The sequence below is a fragment of the Rhopilema esculentum genome, chromosome 13, assembly GCF_057945365.1.
Source record: "Rhopilema esculentum isolate cy_ngs chromosome 13, ASM5794536v1, whole genome shotgun sequence".
NCBI lineage: Eukaryota > Metazoa > Cnidaria > Scyphozoa > Rhizostomeae > Rhizostomatidae > Rhopilema > Rhopilema esculentum.
This window is the reverse complement of record NC_142827.1, coordinates 3,766,313-3,789,399: the sequence shown is the minus strand read 5'-3', so window position 1 is coordinate 3,789,399 and position 23,087 is coordinate 3,766,313. Positions and strand designations below refer to the sequence as shown.

The 23,087-nt window shown below is 34.9% G+C and overlaps 4 protein-coding genes across 5 annotated transcripts; 2 read left to right on the top strand and 2 right to left on the bottom strand.

Annotated features, from left to right (window-relative positions):
- The first annotated feature begins 428 nt into the window (after positions 1-428).
- Positions 429-7,752, top strand: LOC135691633 (cytokine receptor-like factor 3). Of its 2 annotated transcripts, none has more exons than XM_065209563.2 (8): positions 429-628; positions 2,668-2,744; positions 3,201-3,445; positions 3,694-3,814; positions 4,508-4,676; positions 5,137-5,413; positions 5,896-6,050; positions 6,404-7,752. In XM_065209563.2, the coding sequence occupies exons 2-8, from the start codon at positions 2,689-2,691 to the stop codon at positions 6,749-6,751; spliced, it is 1,371 nt and encodes a 456-aa protein (XP_065065635.2). In that variant the 5' UTR covers positions 429-628; positions 2,668-2,688; the 3' UTR covers positions 6,752-7,752. The 2 variants fall into 2 exon arrangements, with proteins under 2 accessions (XP_065065635.2, XP_065065634.2); XM_065209562.2 differs by having other exon boundaries at positions 433-628; positions 4,505-4,676.
- A 456-nt stretch (positions 7,753-8,208) lies between these two features.
- Positions 8,209-14,915, bottom strand: LOC135691636 (enoyl-CoA hydratase, mitochondrial). Its single transcript, XM_065209566.2, has 8 exons — positions 14,777-14,915; positions 13,263-13,472; positions 12,215-12,342; positions 11,791-11,890; positions 10,207-10,311; positions 9,403-9,522; positions 8,874-8,941; positions 8,209-8,375 (listed from the first exon to the last, which is right to left on the bottom strand). The coding sequence occupies exons 1-8, from the start codon at positions 14,853-14,855 to the stop codon at positions 8,310-8,312; spliced, it is 876 nt and encodes a 291-aa protein (XP_065065638.2). The 5' UTR covers positions 14,856-14,915; the 3' UTR covers positions 8,209-8,309.
- Positions 14,890-17,014, top strand: LOC135691635 (nitric oxide synthase-interacting protein). Its single transcript, XM_065209565.2, has 3 exons — positions 14,890-15,238; positions 15,868-16,042; positions 16,430-17,014. The coding sequence occupies exons 1-3, from the start codon at positions 14,966-14,968 to the stop codon at positions 16,876-16,878; spliced, it is 897 nt and encodes a 298-aa protein (XP_065065637.1). The 5' UTR covers positions 14,890-14,965; the 3' UTR covers positions 16,879-17,014.
- Positions 17,015-17,772: 758 nt separating this feature from the next.
- On the bottom strand, positions 17,773-22,192 carry LOC135691634 (uncharacterized). Its single transcript, XM_065209564.2, has 2 exons — positions 22,038-22,192; positions 17,773-20,014 (listed from the first exon to the last, which is right to left on the bottom strand). The coding sequence occupies exon 2, from the start codon at positions 19,980-19,982 to the stop codon at positions 18,933-18,935; it is 1,050 nt and encodes a 349-aa protein (XP_065065636.2). The 5' UTR covers positions 19,983-20,014; positions 22,038-22,192; the 3' UTR covers positions 17,773-18,932.
- Between the last annotated feature and the right edge of the window lie 895 nt (positions 22,193-23,087).

Here is a 23,087-nt window from a genome sequence, read left to right as displayed (position 1 = left end):
AAAGTTATCTGTAAAAGTGTGACAGCAAGCAGAATGTGATTGTAGACAGAGCTTGATTTAACAATCTTGCATATTTTGTTCTAAATTTCTTTTGTGACTGCAAATTAAAGTGGGGGTGGTTATGAGTAAATTCAACTGTCTAACAAAAAAATGAAAATGATACAAATGAGGCACCAAGGGGCAGTTATAAAGTATATACAACATCCTTGTTACAAGAGACGCTAGAAACTGAGGACACAGTATTCACGAAAACTGTGTTTCTCAGAAGGAGGCAGGTTCATTGGCATAGAAAACTCAGGGTTGTCTCTCAGGGAGATGTGACAACCCCTGGAAAAAAATTTCATTATAAAAGCGAGAAGCTTTTTACCATTTAGCGGTGCTTCGTCGGCATCTAAAGGACGGATCGCCTACTTTTGTCAGCAAATGGGATCGGCGAAACCCCCCCCCCCCCCTGTGCTAGAGAGCGACAACGCTTCTGCAACAAAAAGAAGTCTTTTTTGAGATCAGTGACTAAGAGGCTAAATGGTCATTTGATCTAAACGAGGTAAAGAGCAAAAGAGTGCATTGTTTAGTTTCGAGCAAGATGGCTGCCGGAAACACATTTTGAAAATCCTATTACTAATCACAGGTGGGAAAATTGATTTCATTTGAGAATGGTAGAAATAAAAAAAACGTATTATTATATGATTTTAATAAAATAAATTTTGCTCATCATTAGACAAGATATAGGACATGTCATTTTATGAAATCCATCAAATGAGAAACTTTAAAATTGATTTTAGAGTTGCAAGACATATGGTGTAGTCCCAATTGTTTATGAAAACAATAAACATTCTAAGAACATTCTTTCTGAGTCATGCTTTACAGATTTGATTTTTGATAAGCGACAAGCCATCACTCCAAAATAAACGATATATTATGACTGGCCGCGCAAAATCCCTTGATTATGACATGTACCATTATTGATTCTAAAGATGGCTACGAATGTATGACTTCAGTCTCAAATTTTCAAAGGAAATTTGTCCGCGCAAGAAACAAAGTTTCCAGTTTGGGACCCTTGTGATTGCAAATTTACAATTACAAGCACTTTGTTATTGTCCATGGTTTCTATTTTGTCGAGTACTACCTTACTTTAGTGAAATGAAGGATTTCTTTTCTTACCAAAGCCCTGAATACGTCTTCTTTATTTGAGCAGAAGCTACACACCATATAGTTTCCGGAAAACACAAAATAATCTTAAAATCATTTATTGTCTGTTGTTCAATTTATCATTTAAAAGTGTAAATGAAAGTAGTTGAAATATACATTAGACTTGTATTCAGAAGTTTATGCTCATGGGGATGGCATGACCAGCAAGAGGCAGACACTGTATAATGGAGGGCACGCCTTAAAACTGGCTTTATTAATTCTAAATCTGGAAAATACAGTTTAAATCCAAAACAATGACTTCCCCGACAAAACTGCCCAGGTTTTCAAATTTCCCCTAGGACTTAATGGAATGGGCATACATCAAGCCACAGATCTGTGGCATATAGGCTAATTGTACTTTTTACGCCATTGCATTTTTTCTCATTCAAGTAATGGTTGGCATTACGATTGGCACTACAAAAGTTGAAATCCATTCTCCAAAAAGAGCTCCTGTAATATTTAAAAAATACAGAGGAGAGGAATTTGTATGCATGTTTTTCTTTGTGACTTTACTAGTTTCTTCTTGCAAAATTTGAAACTTACACCATAAAAATATCAGAAATATATACATTATTTCCTTTTATGATCATGTGAAATCAGCAATGGTAAAGACTCCCCCAACAACACATGTCAAACTTACAAAAGCATAATAAAGATTGTAAGCACCAACTGTTTGTTTAAGTGGGTAGTTAGATACTGCAGCTCAAAAGTTTTATGCCCTGTTTTATCTAATTTTAAATTTTGACTGTAAAAACTGTATTTTTTTTTAAAAAAACAGGACACCTCTTGGCTCTAACCTTTTCCAGTTGAGAAATTAGCAATTTAATATTCATAAAATAGGCCGAAATACCAGCTTCTTAATATCCAGTTTCTGGGAGAATTGGTTTGATTTTGTCAGGTAGGTGCCAAGCTTAGTTTACAGCAAATCATTCACGTAAGCATTTTGACCAGGCCTGTTTTTTTTGGACTAATGGAAATTTATATGAATATATTGCCCAGTTAATATTGGCATTCTGTCACTGACTGCTGAAAGATCTGTCAATGGTGTAGAGAAGTAGCATCATCTTTTCTGGTGTAGAATTTATGACCATACATTAACGTTGTTGTGAAAAAGATGGCACAGTGAGCTGCAAGGCAATTAAAATGATAAATTATAGCTTTAAATATATTTAAGCCCACAGTAGTAGACTGTTAGCTCAAAAGCTGACTTGCCATATGCACAAAGGTATATGTTGGGAGCTATGTATTTAGATGTTATTTTAGGGGATTGGGTTCTAGTTTTCAGCTGATGCACAACCAGGGGGAGGGGTGTCAAACAATTCCATTATAGGACAAACATTTGACAGCAGTTGTAGTTTTAAAATGTTTTATCCTGTAAAATTTTTTGTTTTATTGTATCTTATATCTATATTATTGTTTGTTATGTATAAAATATTTTTATAAATGAGTTATTAGACCATCTGTATAATTTTATTTCAGGGATCTGACGGTTATGAGAAAATGGAGGACTTACAAATTCTTGTGGAGAGATGTGAAAACAGAACTTCTTATCTAGGGTATTTAAAAATTTTTCTAAAATATTGAATTGATCTTTAGACCATAAACCAAATAAAATATTTCTATGAAGAAGGGAAATCCTGGCAGACTAGTAATTTTAATGGCAGTCTTTTTGTGCTTCTTTTTACCAATTTATTCCTCTTTGTTTAGTTCCAATTTGCATCCTTTGCCCTTTGTTAATTTTTCCATGCCTTTCTGCTTTTCATTGCTGACTTTGGTAAAGAATATGGCACATAGAGAGAAAGAAAGAAAAGATATGCTAGGTATCCCTATACTGGGTGTGGCTGGAGGTGTAATGAAAAGTAATTTTGGGGTTTGTGACTTACAGCTGGGCCTGTGGTTAAAGAGGCAAAGTGGGGCCATGATATCATGACTTGTGGTTGTACATACTTAATTGATACCCCAATAATTCTTCTTTAAGATATGTAATACACTTTAATTGATATTCTTTACAGAAACAAAGTAACAGAAGTTAACAAGTCACTGAAAGCTGTGAAGGAAAGCTGTTCAAGTGCTCGCCTTGCCTTGGATTTAAATTATGAAAGGATAAAAATGGAGGTAGTAAGAGCATTGGATGACCGCTACCATTCTCTTGTTGATGTTATTGAAAAGTCAAAAAAAGAGGACATTGATTTGCTTAAAAATTTAGAAGATCAGCTAAATACTGAACTATCTCACCTTCAAGAACTCACCAACAAAGGTATGGGATTTCCTTTAGTATATTATGTTGTTGTTTAGTTACTAATGGGCCAAATAAGGGAAAACAAGACCCATAGAACTCCTTTGGAGAAAATACATTTTAATTGGCGTTGTACTCTGTAAAAAAGATTTCAATTGGTGTACTTTGTTTGATTGATATTTATCTCTATATGATTATAACTCTAATACAATTTGAAGCAGTTTTGTAAACTTCCAAGAAATCTTACATTTACGGACTGTTATTCACAGGCAATGCTGAGATAAACAAGAACAGTCAGGTTTTTGAAAATGGAGAAAGTGAAGATAGTCTGGATGAGTCTGCATCTGTGTGTAAAGAGATAGCCTCTGCTCTTGAAAAGACAGGTAAAAGGTATGCAAGTAGCAGGTTTCTTTGCATTGTGATTTAATGAATTAAAAAATTTTTTATTTTAAATTAATTATTAAAATATTTCATGACTTTGAATCTATAAAACATATTTTTGCATCAAGCTATGATACCATATAGGTCTGGCCTGAAGGTATTCTATCAAACATGTTAGTGGCAGAAGTGTTTTTGGTTTTGACCACTCACAAAGCCGCATTTAAGCTTTTTAATTGTGTGCCTATTTAATGCCGGAAACCGATGTTGACAGCCCATTAAGCCGTGAAAATATTTGCCGAAATAGCTGCGACTAAAAAGCTTAAACACAGCTTTGTGATTGATCCAAACAAAAAAGTATGGTATAGAAGTAGGTATATACCGTATATACGGCTTGTAAGCGTATACATCATATTTTGGTTCTGGTTATAAAGTGGAGATTCTGGTTTTGATGTGGATCCTGTTCTCTACAGTGGTAGGTTTAGCAAATACAAGCAAGGCCTAGGCAGTTAATAGTTCTGTGGCAAATGTTTGCAAGGGAAGGCACAGTTGCCATAATGTATAATGCTGTGCCTTTAAAGTCTCAGGGCTTTCAATTAAGCATTCAAGGGGAAAGAAACAAGAATACATGAATCAGATCAACCTATCATTTCAATCTAGAATGATGTAAATGTCACTTCAAGTTTATTTTTCTGTCTTTAGCAGTCCAGATATGCCTTGTGCTTCACTATCAATAGTTGTTGGTTTTGATGAGTCGAAAGCCAAGTCTTCAATTGAAAATTTACGGGGCTGCATCGCTGTGGATGTAATTGGGGGACTGCAAATCACAGAATGTGTTGAAATGCCTGGTGGTATTCTTATAAGATGGGATGAGGTATTTCAAAAATTTAATTTTACAGTGTGTACTTTCTCATTTTTTAGTGTCATCATCAACCATTATTGGAAATTCCATGTTATGCTTAGACTTGTTTAAGTTTGCTGTGTTTCTTGTTTAAGTGTAGATTTCTTTTATTTTCAACAATCTATCAGATCATATATCTGATAATCATAACGATTAGCCATTATTAAAACTGTGTCACTAATCTGTAGTTGTCACTAGTTTTCAACCAAAAAGGTTAATTGTCATATTATTTGTAATAAGCAGAGACATACAAAATTAATCCCCAGTTCCCTTAGAGTTTTCCAATCTCACTGTCTGTCAACATTCACAACTTTAATTTAAACAATGACTCAAATGTTGCCAGTGCGTAATGTTAAAATGTAGAAGTATGTATGTTGATGATGTAAATAGTAAGTTAAATATTACTTGGTAATTTCTTTGTTCTCTTTGTTAGCATTCAACCGATTCTGAATCAGTGGATACAGATAACAGTGTTGTCACAGACTACATACTGCAATGTGCATCATGTGCATCAAAGAAACCGAATCATAGCGATCATGATGAATCATCACTGATTTTCAATACCTTGTACACAGGAGAGGAAATGCAGTACTTTTTGACTGATATTGATGCTCATAGTTGTTTTTATTTTCGTGTTTGTAAAAAACTTGGAGAAGAATTTGGACCTTGGAGTCTAATAAAGAAAGGATGGACAACACTTCCACCCCATGGTATACAATGTTGTAACGTTTTTGTTTAATCTGTCATGGCTTTAGACAGAAATGAACTGTAATATCAACCTATTTTACAGTTCTAAGTGATAAGCTTCTTTCCTTTATGTTCATCCAAAGATTTCATTAGTTGAGAAGCTACGATTCTATATGAGATTTCTCCAAGATTCAAAGAAAACTGATTTCCCCTCCCTCACCAAAATGGGGATTAATTTTGATTTTCTGTAGATGCTTGTAGAAAATTTACTTAGCAAAAGCTGTTTTAGCATCTAATGTAAGATAATCAACATTTTAGGAGCAAGAGGAAGAAAACAGGTCCTGATTCAATTTCCCCCTTTTATTACTCCACTTGTTATTACTCAGAAAATAAAGCTCCAGATCATTTCTAAAAATGTGTTTATTTAGACCTCCATTATCAAGGTTTGTTTAAAATCAAAATTAATAATTCGTCAAACTGATACAATTTTTATTTTTATTCACAGAGTGGAATTTAGAAGACTGTGCAAATGAAGGAAGTTTGCCTGCATATGAGCTTGGCAACAACAATCGCACAGCAACAAAAGTTTTCCCAGAAAGCTGTAAAATTCTGAGGTCACTGGGCACAACCTGCAGATTGGGACATGCAATCAACTTCAAAGTAAGTTCACAGAAGAAGACTAGTTTCTTATTTCTAGAAATCTTCTTCCTTTACTTTAGTTGACAAAAATTGTTTGTTGAGACCATTAGGGATAGGAATACTTTTTTGTCTTAACAAACAATTCTCGTATCCTTCCTAATATAGCTATTTATTATTTATTATCTGTACGCTTTCACCTTACATAATCTCTAGATACGCTATCATTCTTAACCTTGCACCAAATGCTCGCATCTGGCATCAAATTTAGATTCCTGTTTAATGATTGACTTTGTGGGCCTAAAATCTGATGGGTGCACACTTCTTAAAAGAAGCTGTTTAATTTGGTTCTGGTACAATATGTCTTTGCCTTTTAGATGGATGAAGTTGGCGAAAGGAGTAGCAAGGATGGGATTGCACTTGTCACAAAACGATTTGATAAAGACTCAGGAGAATTGCTCATTTTTTCACCAGAATCGATCGTTGTCAACACAAAAGGAGCGATTTACGTTAACGGGACTGTCATGGTAATGATGTTACCGAATTTAAAGCGAGGCTCTGTGCTCTCGTTTCAAACGACCAGAGTTAGTCAGGAAAAGCTGAGGGTTTCAATATCAAACGAAGACAAAGAGGTTACATTTGATTGGCTTGCTGGCCACGTAGACAATGAACTTGCATTTGCTGCCAGTTTTGAACACACTGGATGGCAGATAACTGTCTATTAGAAAGGATTGAAGACAGCATCATATCTTGCAAACAATCAAAGATCTAATGAAATGAGTACAACCCAAAGTGATTCCGTACATCTTCAGTTTTGGTTAAGAACTGATTCTTACAATTCCAGTTTTTCACCATTATAAAATTTGGAATCCTAGGCTTCTTTGATTTTATTATTGGTTGGAGCAATCTACATCTATGCACAGAAAAAAAGATTGCTGATCCTTTATATAAACAGAAACTTTTCCCTGTATTTAACTCTCACCGCACAAATAAACCCAATCCCTTCCAGCAAGATAAATTGAAGAACTCTATTTTATCTTGCTTCCAGCTATAAACCTTCTGCATCTCTTTCATCCATAACTTTCAATAGCTACCACCATCTTAACTTGCTTGCCTCCTTCCCCTCTTTTATGGATTTACGCATAACACCTCCTGAAGCCCATTGAGAGGGGTCCTGAAAAGTTAGCAAAGATCCTTACAATAACAACAACAATAGCAATCGCATTTTTAATGATGTCACCACAGGCCAAATCTTTCCCCAGGCCCCAGAAAAGCTCTCAGCCAGCCTGACCTCTCGTTCTCTATTTGCTGACATAGCATGGTTATAGAACTTGCTCATTGTGCATGTACATGTATGGCCCCAGTAACAGTTCATTCTTAAATTAAATTGCAAATAAATGATTTACAACCACGTCTTTATACACTGTTAATCTTACAATTCTTATGCTACAAGATATGCTAAATTTATTTGAAGTTTTTTCTATTATTTCTTGTATTTTCATTATCAAGCATATTTTGAAGTGTGATGGTTACTTAAAGAAATATTCTTATTTCAGTTTTGAATCTTTGAATGTATAAAAGAAACATTTGTAGCTAATTTGCCATTGGGGTTTGCTCCTTCTTTGGGTGGAAATCAATTTTCATTTAAATCTGTTCAACCTTAATAATTGGAGGTAATTTTCCTTCGCTTTTTAGAATTGTAGAGAATGAATTGTCAGTTAAATTAGTACTGTGTTTTATTGTGTGGCATACACTCTTAGGTCCTAACAGGGACATGTAGTTAGAAAACAATTATTGCCTTAGCCACGTTTGTCAAAGTTACTGGAGCTTGAAAAACTTTCCACGGAAAACATATAGGACAAATAAAATAAAGGCAAATAAAATGAAGGAAGTGAGTAATAAGGAATGGAACAGGACGGAACAGAAGAAAAACTAAGAAATAAAGAACTTCAAGGAGGACTCAACTGTGAAAGCGTTACTACATTCAGAGAAAGGGGTTTGTGTGAGACAATACGTTGAATTTTAGAAGCCATTTTCTATGATTTGAGCCTGATTGGAATTTGCGTGTCTCAGTTATCTAGATGACACAAGATTGGTTCTGTTATCTTGAATTCGGCTTTAATAGAAGAACAAAGTGTTGCTTTGGCTGTAGAAAAGACACATTTACTAAAGACAAAGTCAATTGAAATAAACACAAATTCTGACATACATTTCCAATTCTACATAATCGTACAAATTCAGCGCAATCTGATCTTCTGATTGTCCATCTCAAGAAACAAAAGTTCAGCTATCTGTGAATTCGGGAGTTCTTTTTTCAAGAAAAGCGGTCATTCCTTCACGTCGATCATTCTAACGGGAAAAAACAAATCTAGGAAAATCTGCGACCAAAAACGAGAAATCCAACCACAAGAGGGTGTAAATGTGAACTGTAAATAAAACCCTGTCAAAGAGTCCATGCTTGCGAAGGCTGTGGGGCAAATGAAAAAATCGCCAGGTCATTTGATTTTTCGGCAAATTTCTCACTGGGGACAGTCCTTACCGTGCTTGTTACACAGGGGACGGTTCTCACGGTGCTTGTTTCACAGGGGACGGGCTTGTTACACAGGGATGTGATATCTATAACAACCCGATGTATCGAAAGAAAGTACCTGCTTTCCAACAATATGCAACCAATGTATACTTGAGTTTAATGCTACGACTGTACCATTGTAATAACAGTAACAGCTAAACATTCATATCTGGTATGAGAGGCGTAGCTATGTTGAAAAAAATATTTGGGGCGACAGGGAAGCAAAAGCTGTATGTAAATAATCACACAATTCTTAAGTTTAAGAAACCATCACTTACCGTTGCAAATGTGGCATGGAATATTCTCTTCTCAAAATGAATCCCTTCACTCAAGCTCACTTCATAACCTGAAACAAGGAAACGTGTCAGTCAATAGGAACCGTTTTCGAATTAGTTCTGCCTTCACTTAGGGTTTTCTTGAAAGCTAGCCTTGTTTGTCAATGCCTACACAAATTGTCGCGATAATGAACACTGTAAAACAACTTTGCCATAACTTGCGTGCTATTACTGCCATTTTTCATGATGAAGGAAACTTCTTGTTTCAAGGGGCCTCTTAGGCAGTTAGACTTCTTAGAATTTCAGTTCTCTGTTTGTAATTGACGTTCTTTAATTTTTGTTCGTTTGTTTTATTTAAAACTGTTACTTACACCAAATATAAATGAATAAATCATTGTTATTATCATTACTATACCGTTCTTTTACTTAGCTCTTAATCAAATTCATTATTTGTAATCCTTTTCAAGATCTACAAACATGACTCCTCCTATTGCATGTAGGTACAAGTAAAACAGAGGAAATATTCAATAACCTGTGTTTACTGCTTCTTTGCAAAGTTGTGTTATCAGCTTCGAGTTACTTGCGATTTTCGTTGCCAGCTTGATAGCTTCATTGACAACTTCCTTAACTGGACAAACTTTGCTGACCAAACCTGTAGAGGAATTGAGTTTTAGTTTATTAAGAAAGACGCAGTAGCATAATGAAGAAGTCTGGGGGTATTTAGGATGAATTGCTCGGGGTCACAGTCATAAATATCTTGAAGGATTTATGGGCACGGCCTATATAACACACAGGGTTTATTAGATAAAGTTGAGCTTATTCCTAAGATTATCCTCGAACAAAGCAATTTCATATAGTTATGATGGATGTGAATTTCAAAAAAAGGTTTTAAGTAATAAATCTTTAGCAGCAAGTTTCAAAACACATGGAAGGTCAGACAGCTTTATTAAAAATTATAGAGTATTGTTCTCAATTCTTGAATTGAAGCCTTTTTTAACTCATTTTTTTTATAAAACGTACTTAACAAAATTCTTTTAAGGCCCTTTCTAGCCCCCTTCAACTCGGGGGCTGTTAGAAGAAGCTTTATCTCTGACATACGTAACTAGAACGAATGTCCTTTTTGGAATAATTGGTGAATGTTACCATTAAATTTCGGTGTGAGCGCCTGTCATTACATTTCTTTGTACATAAAATAAAAGTGCTTCTATAATAACTTCAAGTTTCGAATAATGTTTGATTTCTGATAACTGCCAAGGAAATATATCTATGCAGCTGTGAGCAGGGTATAATAACAGTTATTCTAATGGTAAGAAAAAAAGCGAATGATGTTGCCTACCAAATTGCAAAGCCTCGTTTGCGGATATCTTATCACCAGTCAATACCATCTCCATGCATTTGGATTTGCCAACTGCACGCGCAAGACGTTGCGTGCCACCAGCACCTAACAAGCAAAGGATATAATTACATGTTGCTGCTTAAAGGCATGTGCTAGATCTAGAAGGAAATCATTTCACACCAAATTTGATAGTTCTAGATTTAGCAAAAAGTACACATATAAGGCAATTGAAGTTATCCTCACCAGAACATCAGCAAATGGTATTAATAAGCATTACGAAGGGTGTATCACTCTTAAACACTGTACGACTTTTTAACAACAATAGGATTTTTAGAAGACAAAACGAATTTTGTCAAAGACGTACGAGATTTTTGTAGAAGAAAAGCCCCTTGATGTATTGTATACAGGGCGGTCATGAAACTTTTTGAACGAGGTAGTGCAAGGCGTAAATTTACCAAGTAATGGGGTGAAAGGGGTTTAACATGAGCAGCTATTATGTTAAAAAGTATTCCATAAACAAGATATATCAATTCTTTGTGCAATTTTGATAGATTCTCTAAAACCCCTGTAATTTTTGGATTTTACTGTGTTGGTTATCTGTATCCGTCATTAGCTAACATTTCCTAATTCTGTTGTTTTTTCAAGGGGCTTATTCCTATACCACCACCCCCCTCCCTTGGTGATTGGCCTGATTGCCTAGTTTTTATAAAACTATAGAGTCATGCTTGCATTGGAAGACATGGTTATATGTGAGTCGAAAAAATTGAGCAATACCACAAGCAATACAGAAAGAGAAAAGAGTTTCAATGCTTTATATCATGCGTCTCTAAAGAGATATCAAGAATAAATAAATGCTTCTCTTGCGTTTTGAACATATTTAAGATTTCACAAAACTTGTTGATGGGCTGCTTGCTTTCATAACTGGTTTTTAAGACTTATTCCACCAAAACTCCAGCAACTTAGTTATGCATAGAAACAGGGCAGATGAGGATAGGGTGTAGCAAAGGCAGTTTTGAAGATATGGCCATATCCAAACAAACTCCATTTCAAAATGCTTCACTGTTACATTATGGTTTGAGACACTTTCTGATATTACTTATAAATAAGAAAGATCCTATTAGTGGCACCAAAAGTCTATTTAATGATGCGCCATAATGTTATCCACTTGCTATAAAACGTATACAAACGTATACAGTGACAATTGCAGTGGCTCCCCCAACCCCCAACTTGATACAGAGGGGGCAGTCTGTGTGTGTGTGTCACAGCTTTGGGCTTGCACTTGAAAACATGACCGGGTAGTTGAATTGGTAGAAGAAACAATGTAAAAAGTTCCTGGTCATGGATTCAAGTCCTGCCATATTTGTGCCAGGCGTTCACATTTTCCCTAGGGTAGTACTTGAATCAACTTACTGCTCTAATCTTTTTTATTTGAACTTCTAAAACTTTAGCAGAAGATTTTTCCAATCATATTGCCAACATCCTAAACCCTCTGTTGCCTACATAAAAATAATGTTTTTAGTCATGCTGAAGTATGCATCAAAAAAGGTCTGATATCCTCTTAGTTTGTGTAACATCACATCTCACCTGGAATAGTTCCAAGCAAGATTTCAGGCTGTCCAAATTTAGCATTCTCTCCAGCATATATGATATCACACATCATTGCTATCTCACAACCACCACCTAACTGAAATGAAATGAAAGGTGTTAAATTTCCTACAATTCACCCAATGCACAACACACTTCATAAGAATCTGATCAAAATTTTTTTCAAAATGGCTAAATTAAATCAAAAATGGAAAGTTTCCAGTTTAAAAAAGGAAAGAAGTGATGATATAGTACCAAATAAGGGATAAGAGGGTGGAACAGAAGTATGCATAAGAGAAAATCATCAAAGGAAAAATATTGAATAAATGCTCCCACTTCAGAGGGAAGATAAAAAGGATATAGTAGTTACTTTCCCTATGCAAAAAATGTGTATCAAGATTCTTATAATCTGTTTGTAACTTACAGCAAATCCATTTACTGCAGCAATCGTGGGCTTCTTACAGTTTGCCAGTCTGTTCCAATGAGTGAGAAAGTTGCCTGACAGAACTCTTGAGCAGTCTAGGCCCTGCATCTCTCTGATATCAGCTCCAGCTAATAAGAAAGAACAAAAACATCAATGCTGCAGCAAAAGGAAGATTCTTAGAATTCTAACATTCAACTAATAAAAATAGAAAACTGATCAATATCTTTATTAAAGACAGTACTTTATGACCTTATTAGACCATTAGGGTCGTATTTGACTGATGGGAGGAGTGTAGTAATAAAATAAAGGCCAGTTGTAATAAACCAAATATTGAGACGTAAAATGACTTCAAAATATATTTATCTTCATCATAATTGCACATACAAAAAAAACTGACTTACAACACTCGCTAACTGGAATAGAGGCTAGATATGATTTATGCACATATTTTAATACTATTGTTCACAGGGGATAACACAGTTTGAAAATACAAGCTTACATTGTTGGTACCTTGTGAAAAAATATTCTAGCTAACTACATCCACAGTCATGTATTGTATATCTCTTTTATATTGCTATAGGAAAGTGGAAAGCAATAAATATTTCAGGCAAAATACTATTTCAAAAAAATGTTGAGATGGTTTCTATGATGCTTCCTATGATATTATGTTTAGTTGTGTACCCTGAATTTCCAGGCAGAAAGGGGGGAGTTTCACAAAAAAACAAAATATACTAATAACAACACAAATGAAAAACTTTCTGTTTGTACTTTCCTTACCAATAAAAAACGGGAGACATGAACACACAGGAAACAAATTTTCACAGGACATGCACTGAAAACAGCAGTCTCATTGAAGTGTAAACCCCCTATAAATATTTGTTTAACTATCATTATTATATTACTACACTCCTCCCCTCAGACAAATACCACCCTAATGGTCTAATGAGGTCATTTTTGTGACAAACTGCAGATGAGAAAAATACTACCTTGCTACAAAAAACCCCACAAAAAAGACTCTTAGCAGTAGGAAATCTAAATAAAAACTTACCTGCAAAAGCTCGTTCACTCCCTGTCAGGACAATTGCACCAACTGATTTGTCATCCTCAAACATGTCAAGACCTTTGACCAAATCTTTCATCAAATCATCACAGAGTGCATTCAAGGCCTTTGGTCTGTTCAATTTAACAATTCCAACATTGCCATTTTCGCCAGCCTTTTCAGTTATTATGTACTGAAATTCTTGGAGATTTTTACAACCTAAAAATTTGATAAACTTTAATGCCTTGAATCTTTGAGTGTTGCTGCAGATCACTAAATATTAGCCAATCCTTTTTTACCAAATAAAGAACAATTATATATTTACTTAATCTAGTCAAAACAATGGTGGCCAGCAAGCAGTTTTAGTTGCTAGTAGCCCAGATCATAAAAGGTGTGACATAAGTGTGGTTCAGGATTTTACCACAACTTCATATAAAACTAAACATAGCATTATTAGATTTTCACATAGACCAAGCTAAAAAGTACAGCCAATTTACTAAATGAAGTAAAAGTCTTGGTGAAGTTATGATTCCCTTCAGTGTTTTCAACTTCCAGGAGGTAATGACCTAATTGATTTTACTTCTACAGTGGAATGAGATTGAGTGTATTTATAATGACTTTTTATAAAGGCTGTGGCAATTCACCTCAAGACAAAGACTGCAATGACAGGTCTGCATCAGACATTTCATACCCTCCTGCTATTAGAAATCAGAATCAAATAGTATCCAATGTCTGTTTCCTGTAGTTTGTTGTTGCCTATTCAAACTAAGATTTATCTGATGCCAATTCTGTTTATAGGGGGCAACTTACTAGAAATAGGTAAGGTTGTTTCTTCAAGAATATTAAGAGCTTTATAGACATGTCTTTTTTTCTTTTTTTCAAGAATTTAAAGCTTTTAGGTACATCTAGCATAGAAATGATGTATTATGAGTTGTTGAGAAAAGTAAAATGGTGCTTTCCTGATCATTTGGGTTCAATTAGAGGGCAAGCTATCAGCGAATTATACCTCCCTTCCATAAGTTCCTGAAATTTGAGAAACCATTTAATGAATGAATTTTTCCAAGACTATTACATATCATTGTTGTACAAAATTTTTAGTAGCACTGTTGAATAGCTGATAAAATCTGCTCTGTTTTGTTAGCATTAGAAAAAATTTCAAAAAACAAATTTCTAATTTATTTTAATTTTTCATGCATCTTAGGCTGGGGACACGACACGCTGTTCTTATTTATCTTGCAAACCACTAGGTGTTTTTGTATTGAAGCTCGCTTTAATAAAAAAAAGTTTCTGTTTGTGTAATTTATCGTCTTTCTCTTGTATAAAAAATTTTTGTTGGGAAATTCGAACTATTTACCCATTCCCAGGGTTACACTAAGCTTGTAGTAATTGAGAATAATGACGTCAATGACTTGATAGTATTTTGATTGTGTACTGGTCTAAGGTCTTCCAACACTATTCATATTGTCTTTACGATGTCTCAATGAATGTTTAGAAACTTTTTTAATCTGAAAAATGATAATCACCTAAACTGAACATTCGAACATTTGGTGCAAGGTTGCTGCATGTGCCTGCAAGAGCTCGTGTTACTCTGAACGCCGCCATCTTGCGAATAGTGTTTCACGTAAACTTAAACGAGGCTATCATTTACAACAACAGAAAGTTCATTGAATGAGAAGCTGCGTTTTCGATGAAAGTACATCTAATTGGAAAAAATGACCAGGCACGGAAAGAATTGTACAGCGAGTGCAGTATATTCTTATCACGAAAAAAAGAAGGACACAAAATCTTCAGGATATGGCTCACAGTCTGACAGACTCAGTAAAGACTCGGTAAAAGATTTTGATTGTTGTGGCCTAACGTTGCAACCATGCAGAGAGCCTGTTATTACGTCAGAAGGTTTTTTGTACGACAAAGAAGCAATTTTAGAATACATAGTCCATCAAAAGCAGGAATATTCTAGAAAACTAAGAGAGTACGAGAAACAGGTAAATGCTCTTTACTTTTGTTTCACTTATTTAGTTTTATTAAATAACTTTTTATTTACAAATTATTTTTATAAAAGGATATATTTCAAACTGTGCATTTGATATTTTGTTTGATTTGAACAAACAAATAATACAAAATTGCGTGTAAACTTTGATAGCTATCTAGAATGAAGATTACCTGATGTTTTAGCCAATAGATGCACTTATTAAATGGGAGTTAAGATTATTTTTCATGCTCAAACTCAAAATTTTTTTTTAGCAGATTAGTTGATTACAGGTTAGGTCTTACTATATAAAGTTGTTGATAGTCGTTAACTTCAATAATTGATAATTACAAAATAGCTAAGGTAAAACAACATAAATAAAGTTAAATCGGCCAATGGACAAATGAAAAGAACTCAAGAAGGAGCTATCAAAGCCATGTGCTCAGTTGACGCAAGTTGACGATTTAACAAATTGATTTTGGTTGGAAAATTTAACAGTAATAATCAGCAAAGGCTGATTAAACAAAAACAAAAGAAAAGGTAAAACTAATAAAAGTAAAGTAAAGGGTTTTAATTTGTACTAATTTATAATCAAGCTCAATTAGATGCAGAAGTTAAGTGATGCTTTCATTGTGATCATTTTAGAAAAAGAAGTCTACAGAACGGGAGAGAGAAGAAGTACAATCTGTAAAGAAGAAAGATGTTGAAAAGTTTTTAACTGCTGAAAGTGTGATTTTGACCAAGAAAAGCAGTGCTTTCTCTAAATCACAGGAAAAAGGTTCTGGCTCAACATCTGGAGCATCTGGTGACAAGAAAGCAAGTTAGTGAGATTCTTGAATTATTGAAATAATGGGCAATTCAATGTATTATTATTGTGACATTCATTTGAATACCAAATTAAAAGTATGAATTTGCCAATGTATCATGCAAAAAATTGGATTAGGAAACATATCTCTGTCTTATTAAATCCTTAAATATGATTCAATTATATACACTGGAATAAATTGAGCTATAAAAGATTATTTTGCTATTTTACCTAGCAATGTTTCTCATTAACAAAAGTACCATATTGGAAATTGGTGACAAAATTAAGAGCAGAAGCAGTCTATTTTTATATGAAAGGGGAACAGAATCAACATTTGTTGTGTATGTCTATTTTCAGCAAATAGTAGCACATCTTTAAGTTTCATTTTTACGATTTTAATAGATGACCAAGGAAACAAGCTTCCAAGCTTTTGGATTCCTTCCCTAACTCCTCAAGCAGCCAAAGAAGAAACAAAGAAGCCAGATAGTAAAGTATATTGCCCTATGAGTGGTAAGCCACTTAAACTGAAAGAGCTCTATCCAGTCAAATTTACACCTGTAGTAAATGATGACAGCAAACCAACTATTGCCAAAGATGCAAGATATATGTGCCCAGTTACTCATGATCTGCTAGGAAACTCTGTTCCATGTGCAGTCTTGAAACCAACAGGTGATGTTGTAACAATGGAGTGCGTGGAGAACATTATAAAAAAGGACTGGCTGTGCCCACTGACGGGTAAGCCCTTAAAGGAAACTGACATTATTGAAATGAACCGTGGTGGGACTGGGTTTTCAGGAAGTGGCAACGAACTAAAGGCGAAATCATTCCGTCCATCGATGCAAACATCTTAGAATCTTCAGCAATAGTTAAAGATTGCATTGCATTTCAATTTGATGTGATTTTTTTATATCCACAGGTTTCTTTCTTGATGTAAATCATAATTTGATGTTAAGCCAATATTAACAAGATTACAAAACACTGTGTAAATTTACTTTTTTCTATGTGTTAGGATCTTGCATCATTTTGAGGTTGATTTAATCTTCCCATTACCTTTTATTTCACACTTGTTCTTTCTGTATCTGAGTTAACTATTTTTTTCAGCTACCTTTTATTTGTTCAATGCTATTATTTTCTCATGATATCCTGTTCTTTAATGATGTTGTATTGCATTATGAATTTAAGAATACATTACCCTGCTATTTGCTGCTACCAAGTGAAGAATTGAATAAACATTCTTTAGCAGTTCCATTATATTGAGGTCAATTTAAATGTTTCAAGTACCAGGCAAAGCATGCTTTCCCAAAGTGGGACAGGGTATTTATCAGTATACCACACACTTTTCAGGATATGCCTTTTTTGTCTATAGAACCACCCTGATCAGTATCTGAACCCTTTTAGACTGCTGTGATTTACATATAGACCAACATCTAGCTGATGCAGAGAATATATTTCGTAAAACTTAGATACCTTTCACATCAAATATATCCAGCAAGAAAGTATAGAAGGAAATAAGCTCCTGTCGATTGCTTCCTGTGGCAATTATAAAGCATCTCCATGTATTATGCACCAAACCTCAAGACACATGCCCCGCTTCAAGGAACCCACAGGCTATGAAACATTCCCACAGTGGCCCTGTTGCCACAACTTAATTCAGTATAAGGATATATGCTCTAACACAAGATTAGTTAATGTTGTAGATTTTGAAAAACTGCAGCTCAGTTTCAAAGAAAATAGAGACAAAGAAGTAATATTTATCAATTATTTAAATCTGAGAGCACATGCCTTAAAATAAATAAACACAAACGACATGAAAAATTTACAAAAATATCCTTACATTACAAGCCATCATAAAAAACGATACAATGACAGTCTTAAGATTTATAATAACAATTAGCCAGCTTCAAAAACGATTTTGAATAGAGTAAGTTATTATTTATAAACAGACAATCAAAATTTTGAATTTTCAAGTGTTTCTAATAGGGTTTGAATATATATCTCAGTACTTGGTGATTGATACAAGATAAAAGTAGAGCCTCAAAACAGCAAAGCAAAACCTAAGCTAAAGGGAAAAGAAAGAGGACGATGACCAGGAACAAGAATTGTGAGGAAGTGTTGGGGAAAAGCAGGATATAAATCATGAAAGATAGGAAAAACAAAATAAGTAAAAAATGGATTTAAAAAAGGATGGAAAGGAGTAAAGAAAAAATCAAAAAGGTTAAAAAGGAATTTAAAGGCAAGAGGCCAGTTAAGTTCAGTTCAGTTCATTTTAAATTCACCTACATACAAAGACTACATACAGAGAAAGGGAAATGAAAGAAGGAGGCATATTTAATGGGAGGGAACACAGGGGCTGCACAAAAGGGGAAGGTATAGATTAGAGTAACAGCTTAGAGAAAATATTGTTGGAAATTATACTTACTCCTATACCTAACTGTTAACCAGGCTTTAGGGCTCCTTAAAAATCATGTTTAAAAATACAAACCAGCTGTATAAAATTTAGAAAAACCACTTATTTGTGGGTTCCTAACTGCATGTGAGTGTAATAGTCAAAAAAGACCTTTTAACTATGTTACAGACAGGAAAGCCTGCACTCAAGGAGGGCAAGGGCACAAAATGCCAAGAAAAGTGCTAAATATTGGGAGGACACGAAGAGGCCACTGACCTCTGCTGCCCCTTGGCGCAGGTGTTCTTGGTGCAGGCACAGTTTATAAATGTCTTGTATATTTCTGTTAGCTATATAGCAGAAGTGAATGTTTGTGTTTCACGGTGTGTCCATTGAAAATTGTGTTCATTTTGCACCAGGAACCAATCGATGCATAAATAATATTTTTGATATAGGAACACCTTTCTTCAAAAAACAACAACTTGGTAGTTACTTGATACAAAAAGAAAGGAAGCATTGTTTTCATACATGCGACACTTTCCCACTAGATTCCATTGAAACATTGCCTGCTGAGCCAAAAACATCACTGGCAGCATAGTAGAACCCAACTGGTGCTTCATTGCTGTCCCTTAAAGACAGCTCTTTTAAACCCTGTGCAGTGTCTTCATTTTCAGCCAAATGATTCCCATTTGATAAAGGTGTTGTCACTTTCGGTTCTTCAGAAATATATTCCACATTTCTGTTATCTTTTCCAGATGACTTGTTCTTCTTCTTAAATGTGAAATTTTTTGTAAGAAATGTAGGTCTGCTACTTGATTCTTCCCTTCTTGGTGAATATCGGTAGATCAGAAAAAATATAAAAACAAGGCAGAAAAACTCTATAATCACTATCATAACAACAAACTTGTTTTCGACACCATTGCATGTACCTTGAGCTCCCCTTGCTGCTAAGGTTCCATTTACCCCGATTGGTGCTATACAGCTGCAGGATTCTTGGCTCACCACCTTACCCTTTTTGGCACATCTGTTAAGGTACCTTTTCTTGCAAGTACATCCACAATCATCATCGCTCCATTCTTTCTTTTCTGAGCACTTTGTTGGTGCCCTGGGGCATACACATTTACAATTGGTGCTTTGCCACACTTTTGGGTACTCACAAGGTGATGGATTTGGAGCTGCTCTGTATTTACAATCACACAAACAGCTAGCGCTATTCCATGTCTGATATTTTGGATCGCAAGAGTTTGGTGATGCAACACAGGTATGCTGACATGCAGTATGACGTACAAGGTCAATAGATGTATGAGCATACGATACCACATCAAGTACTCTATAGGACACAGATACGCTAGATTTGGCAACACATGTCTTTATATCTGGTCTTTCAATCCCAACCATACCCACACAGCGGGGCAGTTTCACCATGTACGGGAAGTATCTATGGCGGCCAGGATCAACATCAATGACTGTATTTGCATGAACTTGGCATGTCGCTGCAATATCACTGAGTTCTGAAGCTGATGTTATTGCAATTGTCCATATCAACATACACCAAAGTAACTTCACTTCCATACTCTCTATCTAATACAGCACAATCTTTGAATCTGGATAAACAGAGGAGAAATAACTATTAAAATCTAATATGCTACATGGTACATAATAATTGACTGCAGTAAGTTGGGAAAAAGGCAATGGCAGGGGTGAAAATGCCCATATTGTGATAAAAAATTATCTGTGTTTTGCGGACTATATCCATATTGTTTAAAAGGTAAAGAATCTTCTAGAAAATGTTAAACTATTTCCCCATCGAAGGCTCCCAACAACATCCCAGATATCTCATTCCAACATATGATTGTTGTTATAATTCCAACAATTTATGGAGCTGTTTTTTGTTGATTTTTGTTAGTGAAAATAAATTCTGTGCCTATATTTAATAACTTAATGTGAATTGAAGATGAATAAAAAAAAGTTGAGAGTTGTACCAGTTTAACTGATAAGAGATCAAGTTTGATAGCTGTACAGAATATCAGTAAAATTTGTAAAAATTATCCAAACAAAAAAAACAGTTTTCATGAGCATTTTTGATAGAGAGCTTGTTTGGGTATCTATGGAGTATTTACTGTACATGCTTCTTGCCAGTAGCAAATTCCATTTTGGAAACAATAACTTTTTCATATACGTTATACCAGGGCTGCTAGACCCCAGGCCTATGTCTCTTTAGCTATGTTGTTGAAATGTGGACAATAGTCTAGAGTAAATTCTTAATCTAAAATAAATCAATCAGCAAACTTCAAAGCCTTCAAATCGAAACAATTTTTCACTGATTTTGCATATTTGGAAGTTCAAGGGATTATGACCCCTGTGCTTATCCTCTGACACTGACAACAATCATATTTGTCAAATGGTCAACTTTGTACGGAAATGTAGAAAAACCATTTTTTATACTCAGTCTTAAAAGGAATATTTTAGGAGAATGATACCAATGCCATCGACCTTAACAAAAAACAATACAGTAGCACCAAAGGTTATACCAAAATCCTGTTTAGGTCCTACTTAGGGGATAGCTGGTTGGATCGATGACAAAGAGGCTTCTGCCTGAATAGAAGATAGAATGTTCACATGATTTTGGTGTGGTTTTAAGTCGCTGTTGCTACAATACTTTACATTTAATGCTAAAATATTATTAGAGAAGAACCAAATGCTTTTAATTAAATTAGTTTTATTTATTAAATTAGATTAAATAAATTTAATGTTTTAGCATTTTCTGAAGTAGGCCTATCAAATGAACATTAGCAGCGTTGATTCCAGATTTTCCTTTTCATTATGTGAAAATCTTTTATCACCATAAAACATAATCTGCACAATACATTTCTATGAGTATGTAATTGCTGAATGGCACGGTAATCAATGTAGACCCGTTACCTGTCGTTAGGTTTAAAAATTAATTTGGGTAGGCCAATGCCTTTTTGTTCCTTATGAATAGCGAATTATTAACGATACACGAACAATATCTGCTTAAGGCTGCAAATCAAGCAGTTCTAACAGCGATTTCAAATACAATGCTCCTTTTCTTCATGCGAAGACTTAACTTGGTAATATTGTTCTTGCGGTTTTCTTAAAAAGCAAAAGCAGGATGCAAATGCTCCTTTTCCGACACTTTTTGTGTTTGATTTTACCTTTTGCAGGTTGCAAGAAACTTCACGGAGCCCTGCAGCTCTTGTTGTGGTTACTTTATTAGTGTCCAACAGAAAATTGGCTGACAAAAATAATCTTAATGTAGTTTTTCGATTCCAAAACCCCAACCCAAGGGTGATTTGATTTCAGTTATGTTGTGTCGTGACAGAAGTCATACTTCATATCCATCTTTAGTTAACAATTACTTGTCAAATTCTTTCGCTATCTTGGTAAACGCTGGATAAGAAGAGAAGTGGCGGGTTCCAGTTTTCACGCATAAAATCTCATCATTTAACCGAAATGGCTTTTCGCCTCCTTTTATTAGCGCGAGATACGATAGGCCCCTTCACACCAAGCGGAAGGTTGGTGGCAAATTTGGACACTGTTACGAGCTTGAACGTTTAATCTCAACAACATAAACATAAAGTAGACTGATATAACTTTGAAACAAACCTTGATTTATGGTTAAAACCTGTCTGTGAACCTTCTTATCAAAAAACGTCTCTAATTGCTAAACCGCGGCGTGATATGCTCCGTTGGTTTTACTTCTTGCTTGGCTTGGCTTCCGCCGTGGGAATCTGTTGTTGTTCTGTTATTCACGGAATGCAAATTAAGAAGATTGATTTTCGAAACGGAAGTTAAAAGACAATAGAAAAATTGTAAACGCCGCGCCAGTGTACATAATACCAGAGCAATGATGTCAGAACCATATATTTTGGGAAACTTATGACTATGTTTTAAGGAATGATGTATGTTTTTGGATGACCTATATTTTACATGAAAGAACGTTTGCATGAAGATTTTTAAGTTCAGGAGATTTCATTTAATCAGTTCTAAAATAAAGTGTACCTAAACAGGGGCCGCGCCACCGATTGTAAAGGGGGGGGGGCAAAAAAGAGGGATTACCTATTTAATACCTAAAAGGGGGATTCAATATCTATTGTCAGCAAGAAAAATGGGGGCCATGACCCCCCGACCTCCCCTTTGGCGCGGCCTCTGCTAAAACTCTCACCCATATCTTTTGAGACTGAAATTTAAGTGTTTTTCTATTATTTAGGTTGGGAAAAATTCTCTCATTTTTTAAGCAAAAAACTTTCGATTTATCAACTCGGGCTTAAAGTTTCACCACAATAAACCTTTTGGCTGTCTAGTAATACATTCCTGAAATGTTTTAAATAATAAGTTCTGGACCAGGGTTTTTAAGATTACTAAATCGTGTAAGAAACAAAACATCTAATTAACATTTATTTGTGATAGAGAGGAATTCATTTATTTTGGGTGCAATTTTCCCGGATTAGCTTGCTGTCCGTAAAACATCTGGGCCGAGCCCAGTTATGTTTATATCCAGTACGAATACACATCAAAATCTTGCAGATTTGGTTGGTAAACCATGTCACTTTTAAAACAATTTATAATAAATTCCTACATTTCTAAATTCCTACAACCTACGGCAATGGAGGCAAAATGCCCCAGGGCCAGGAGGTCTAGAGGGCCTTGCTTCAT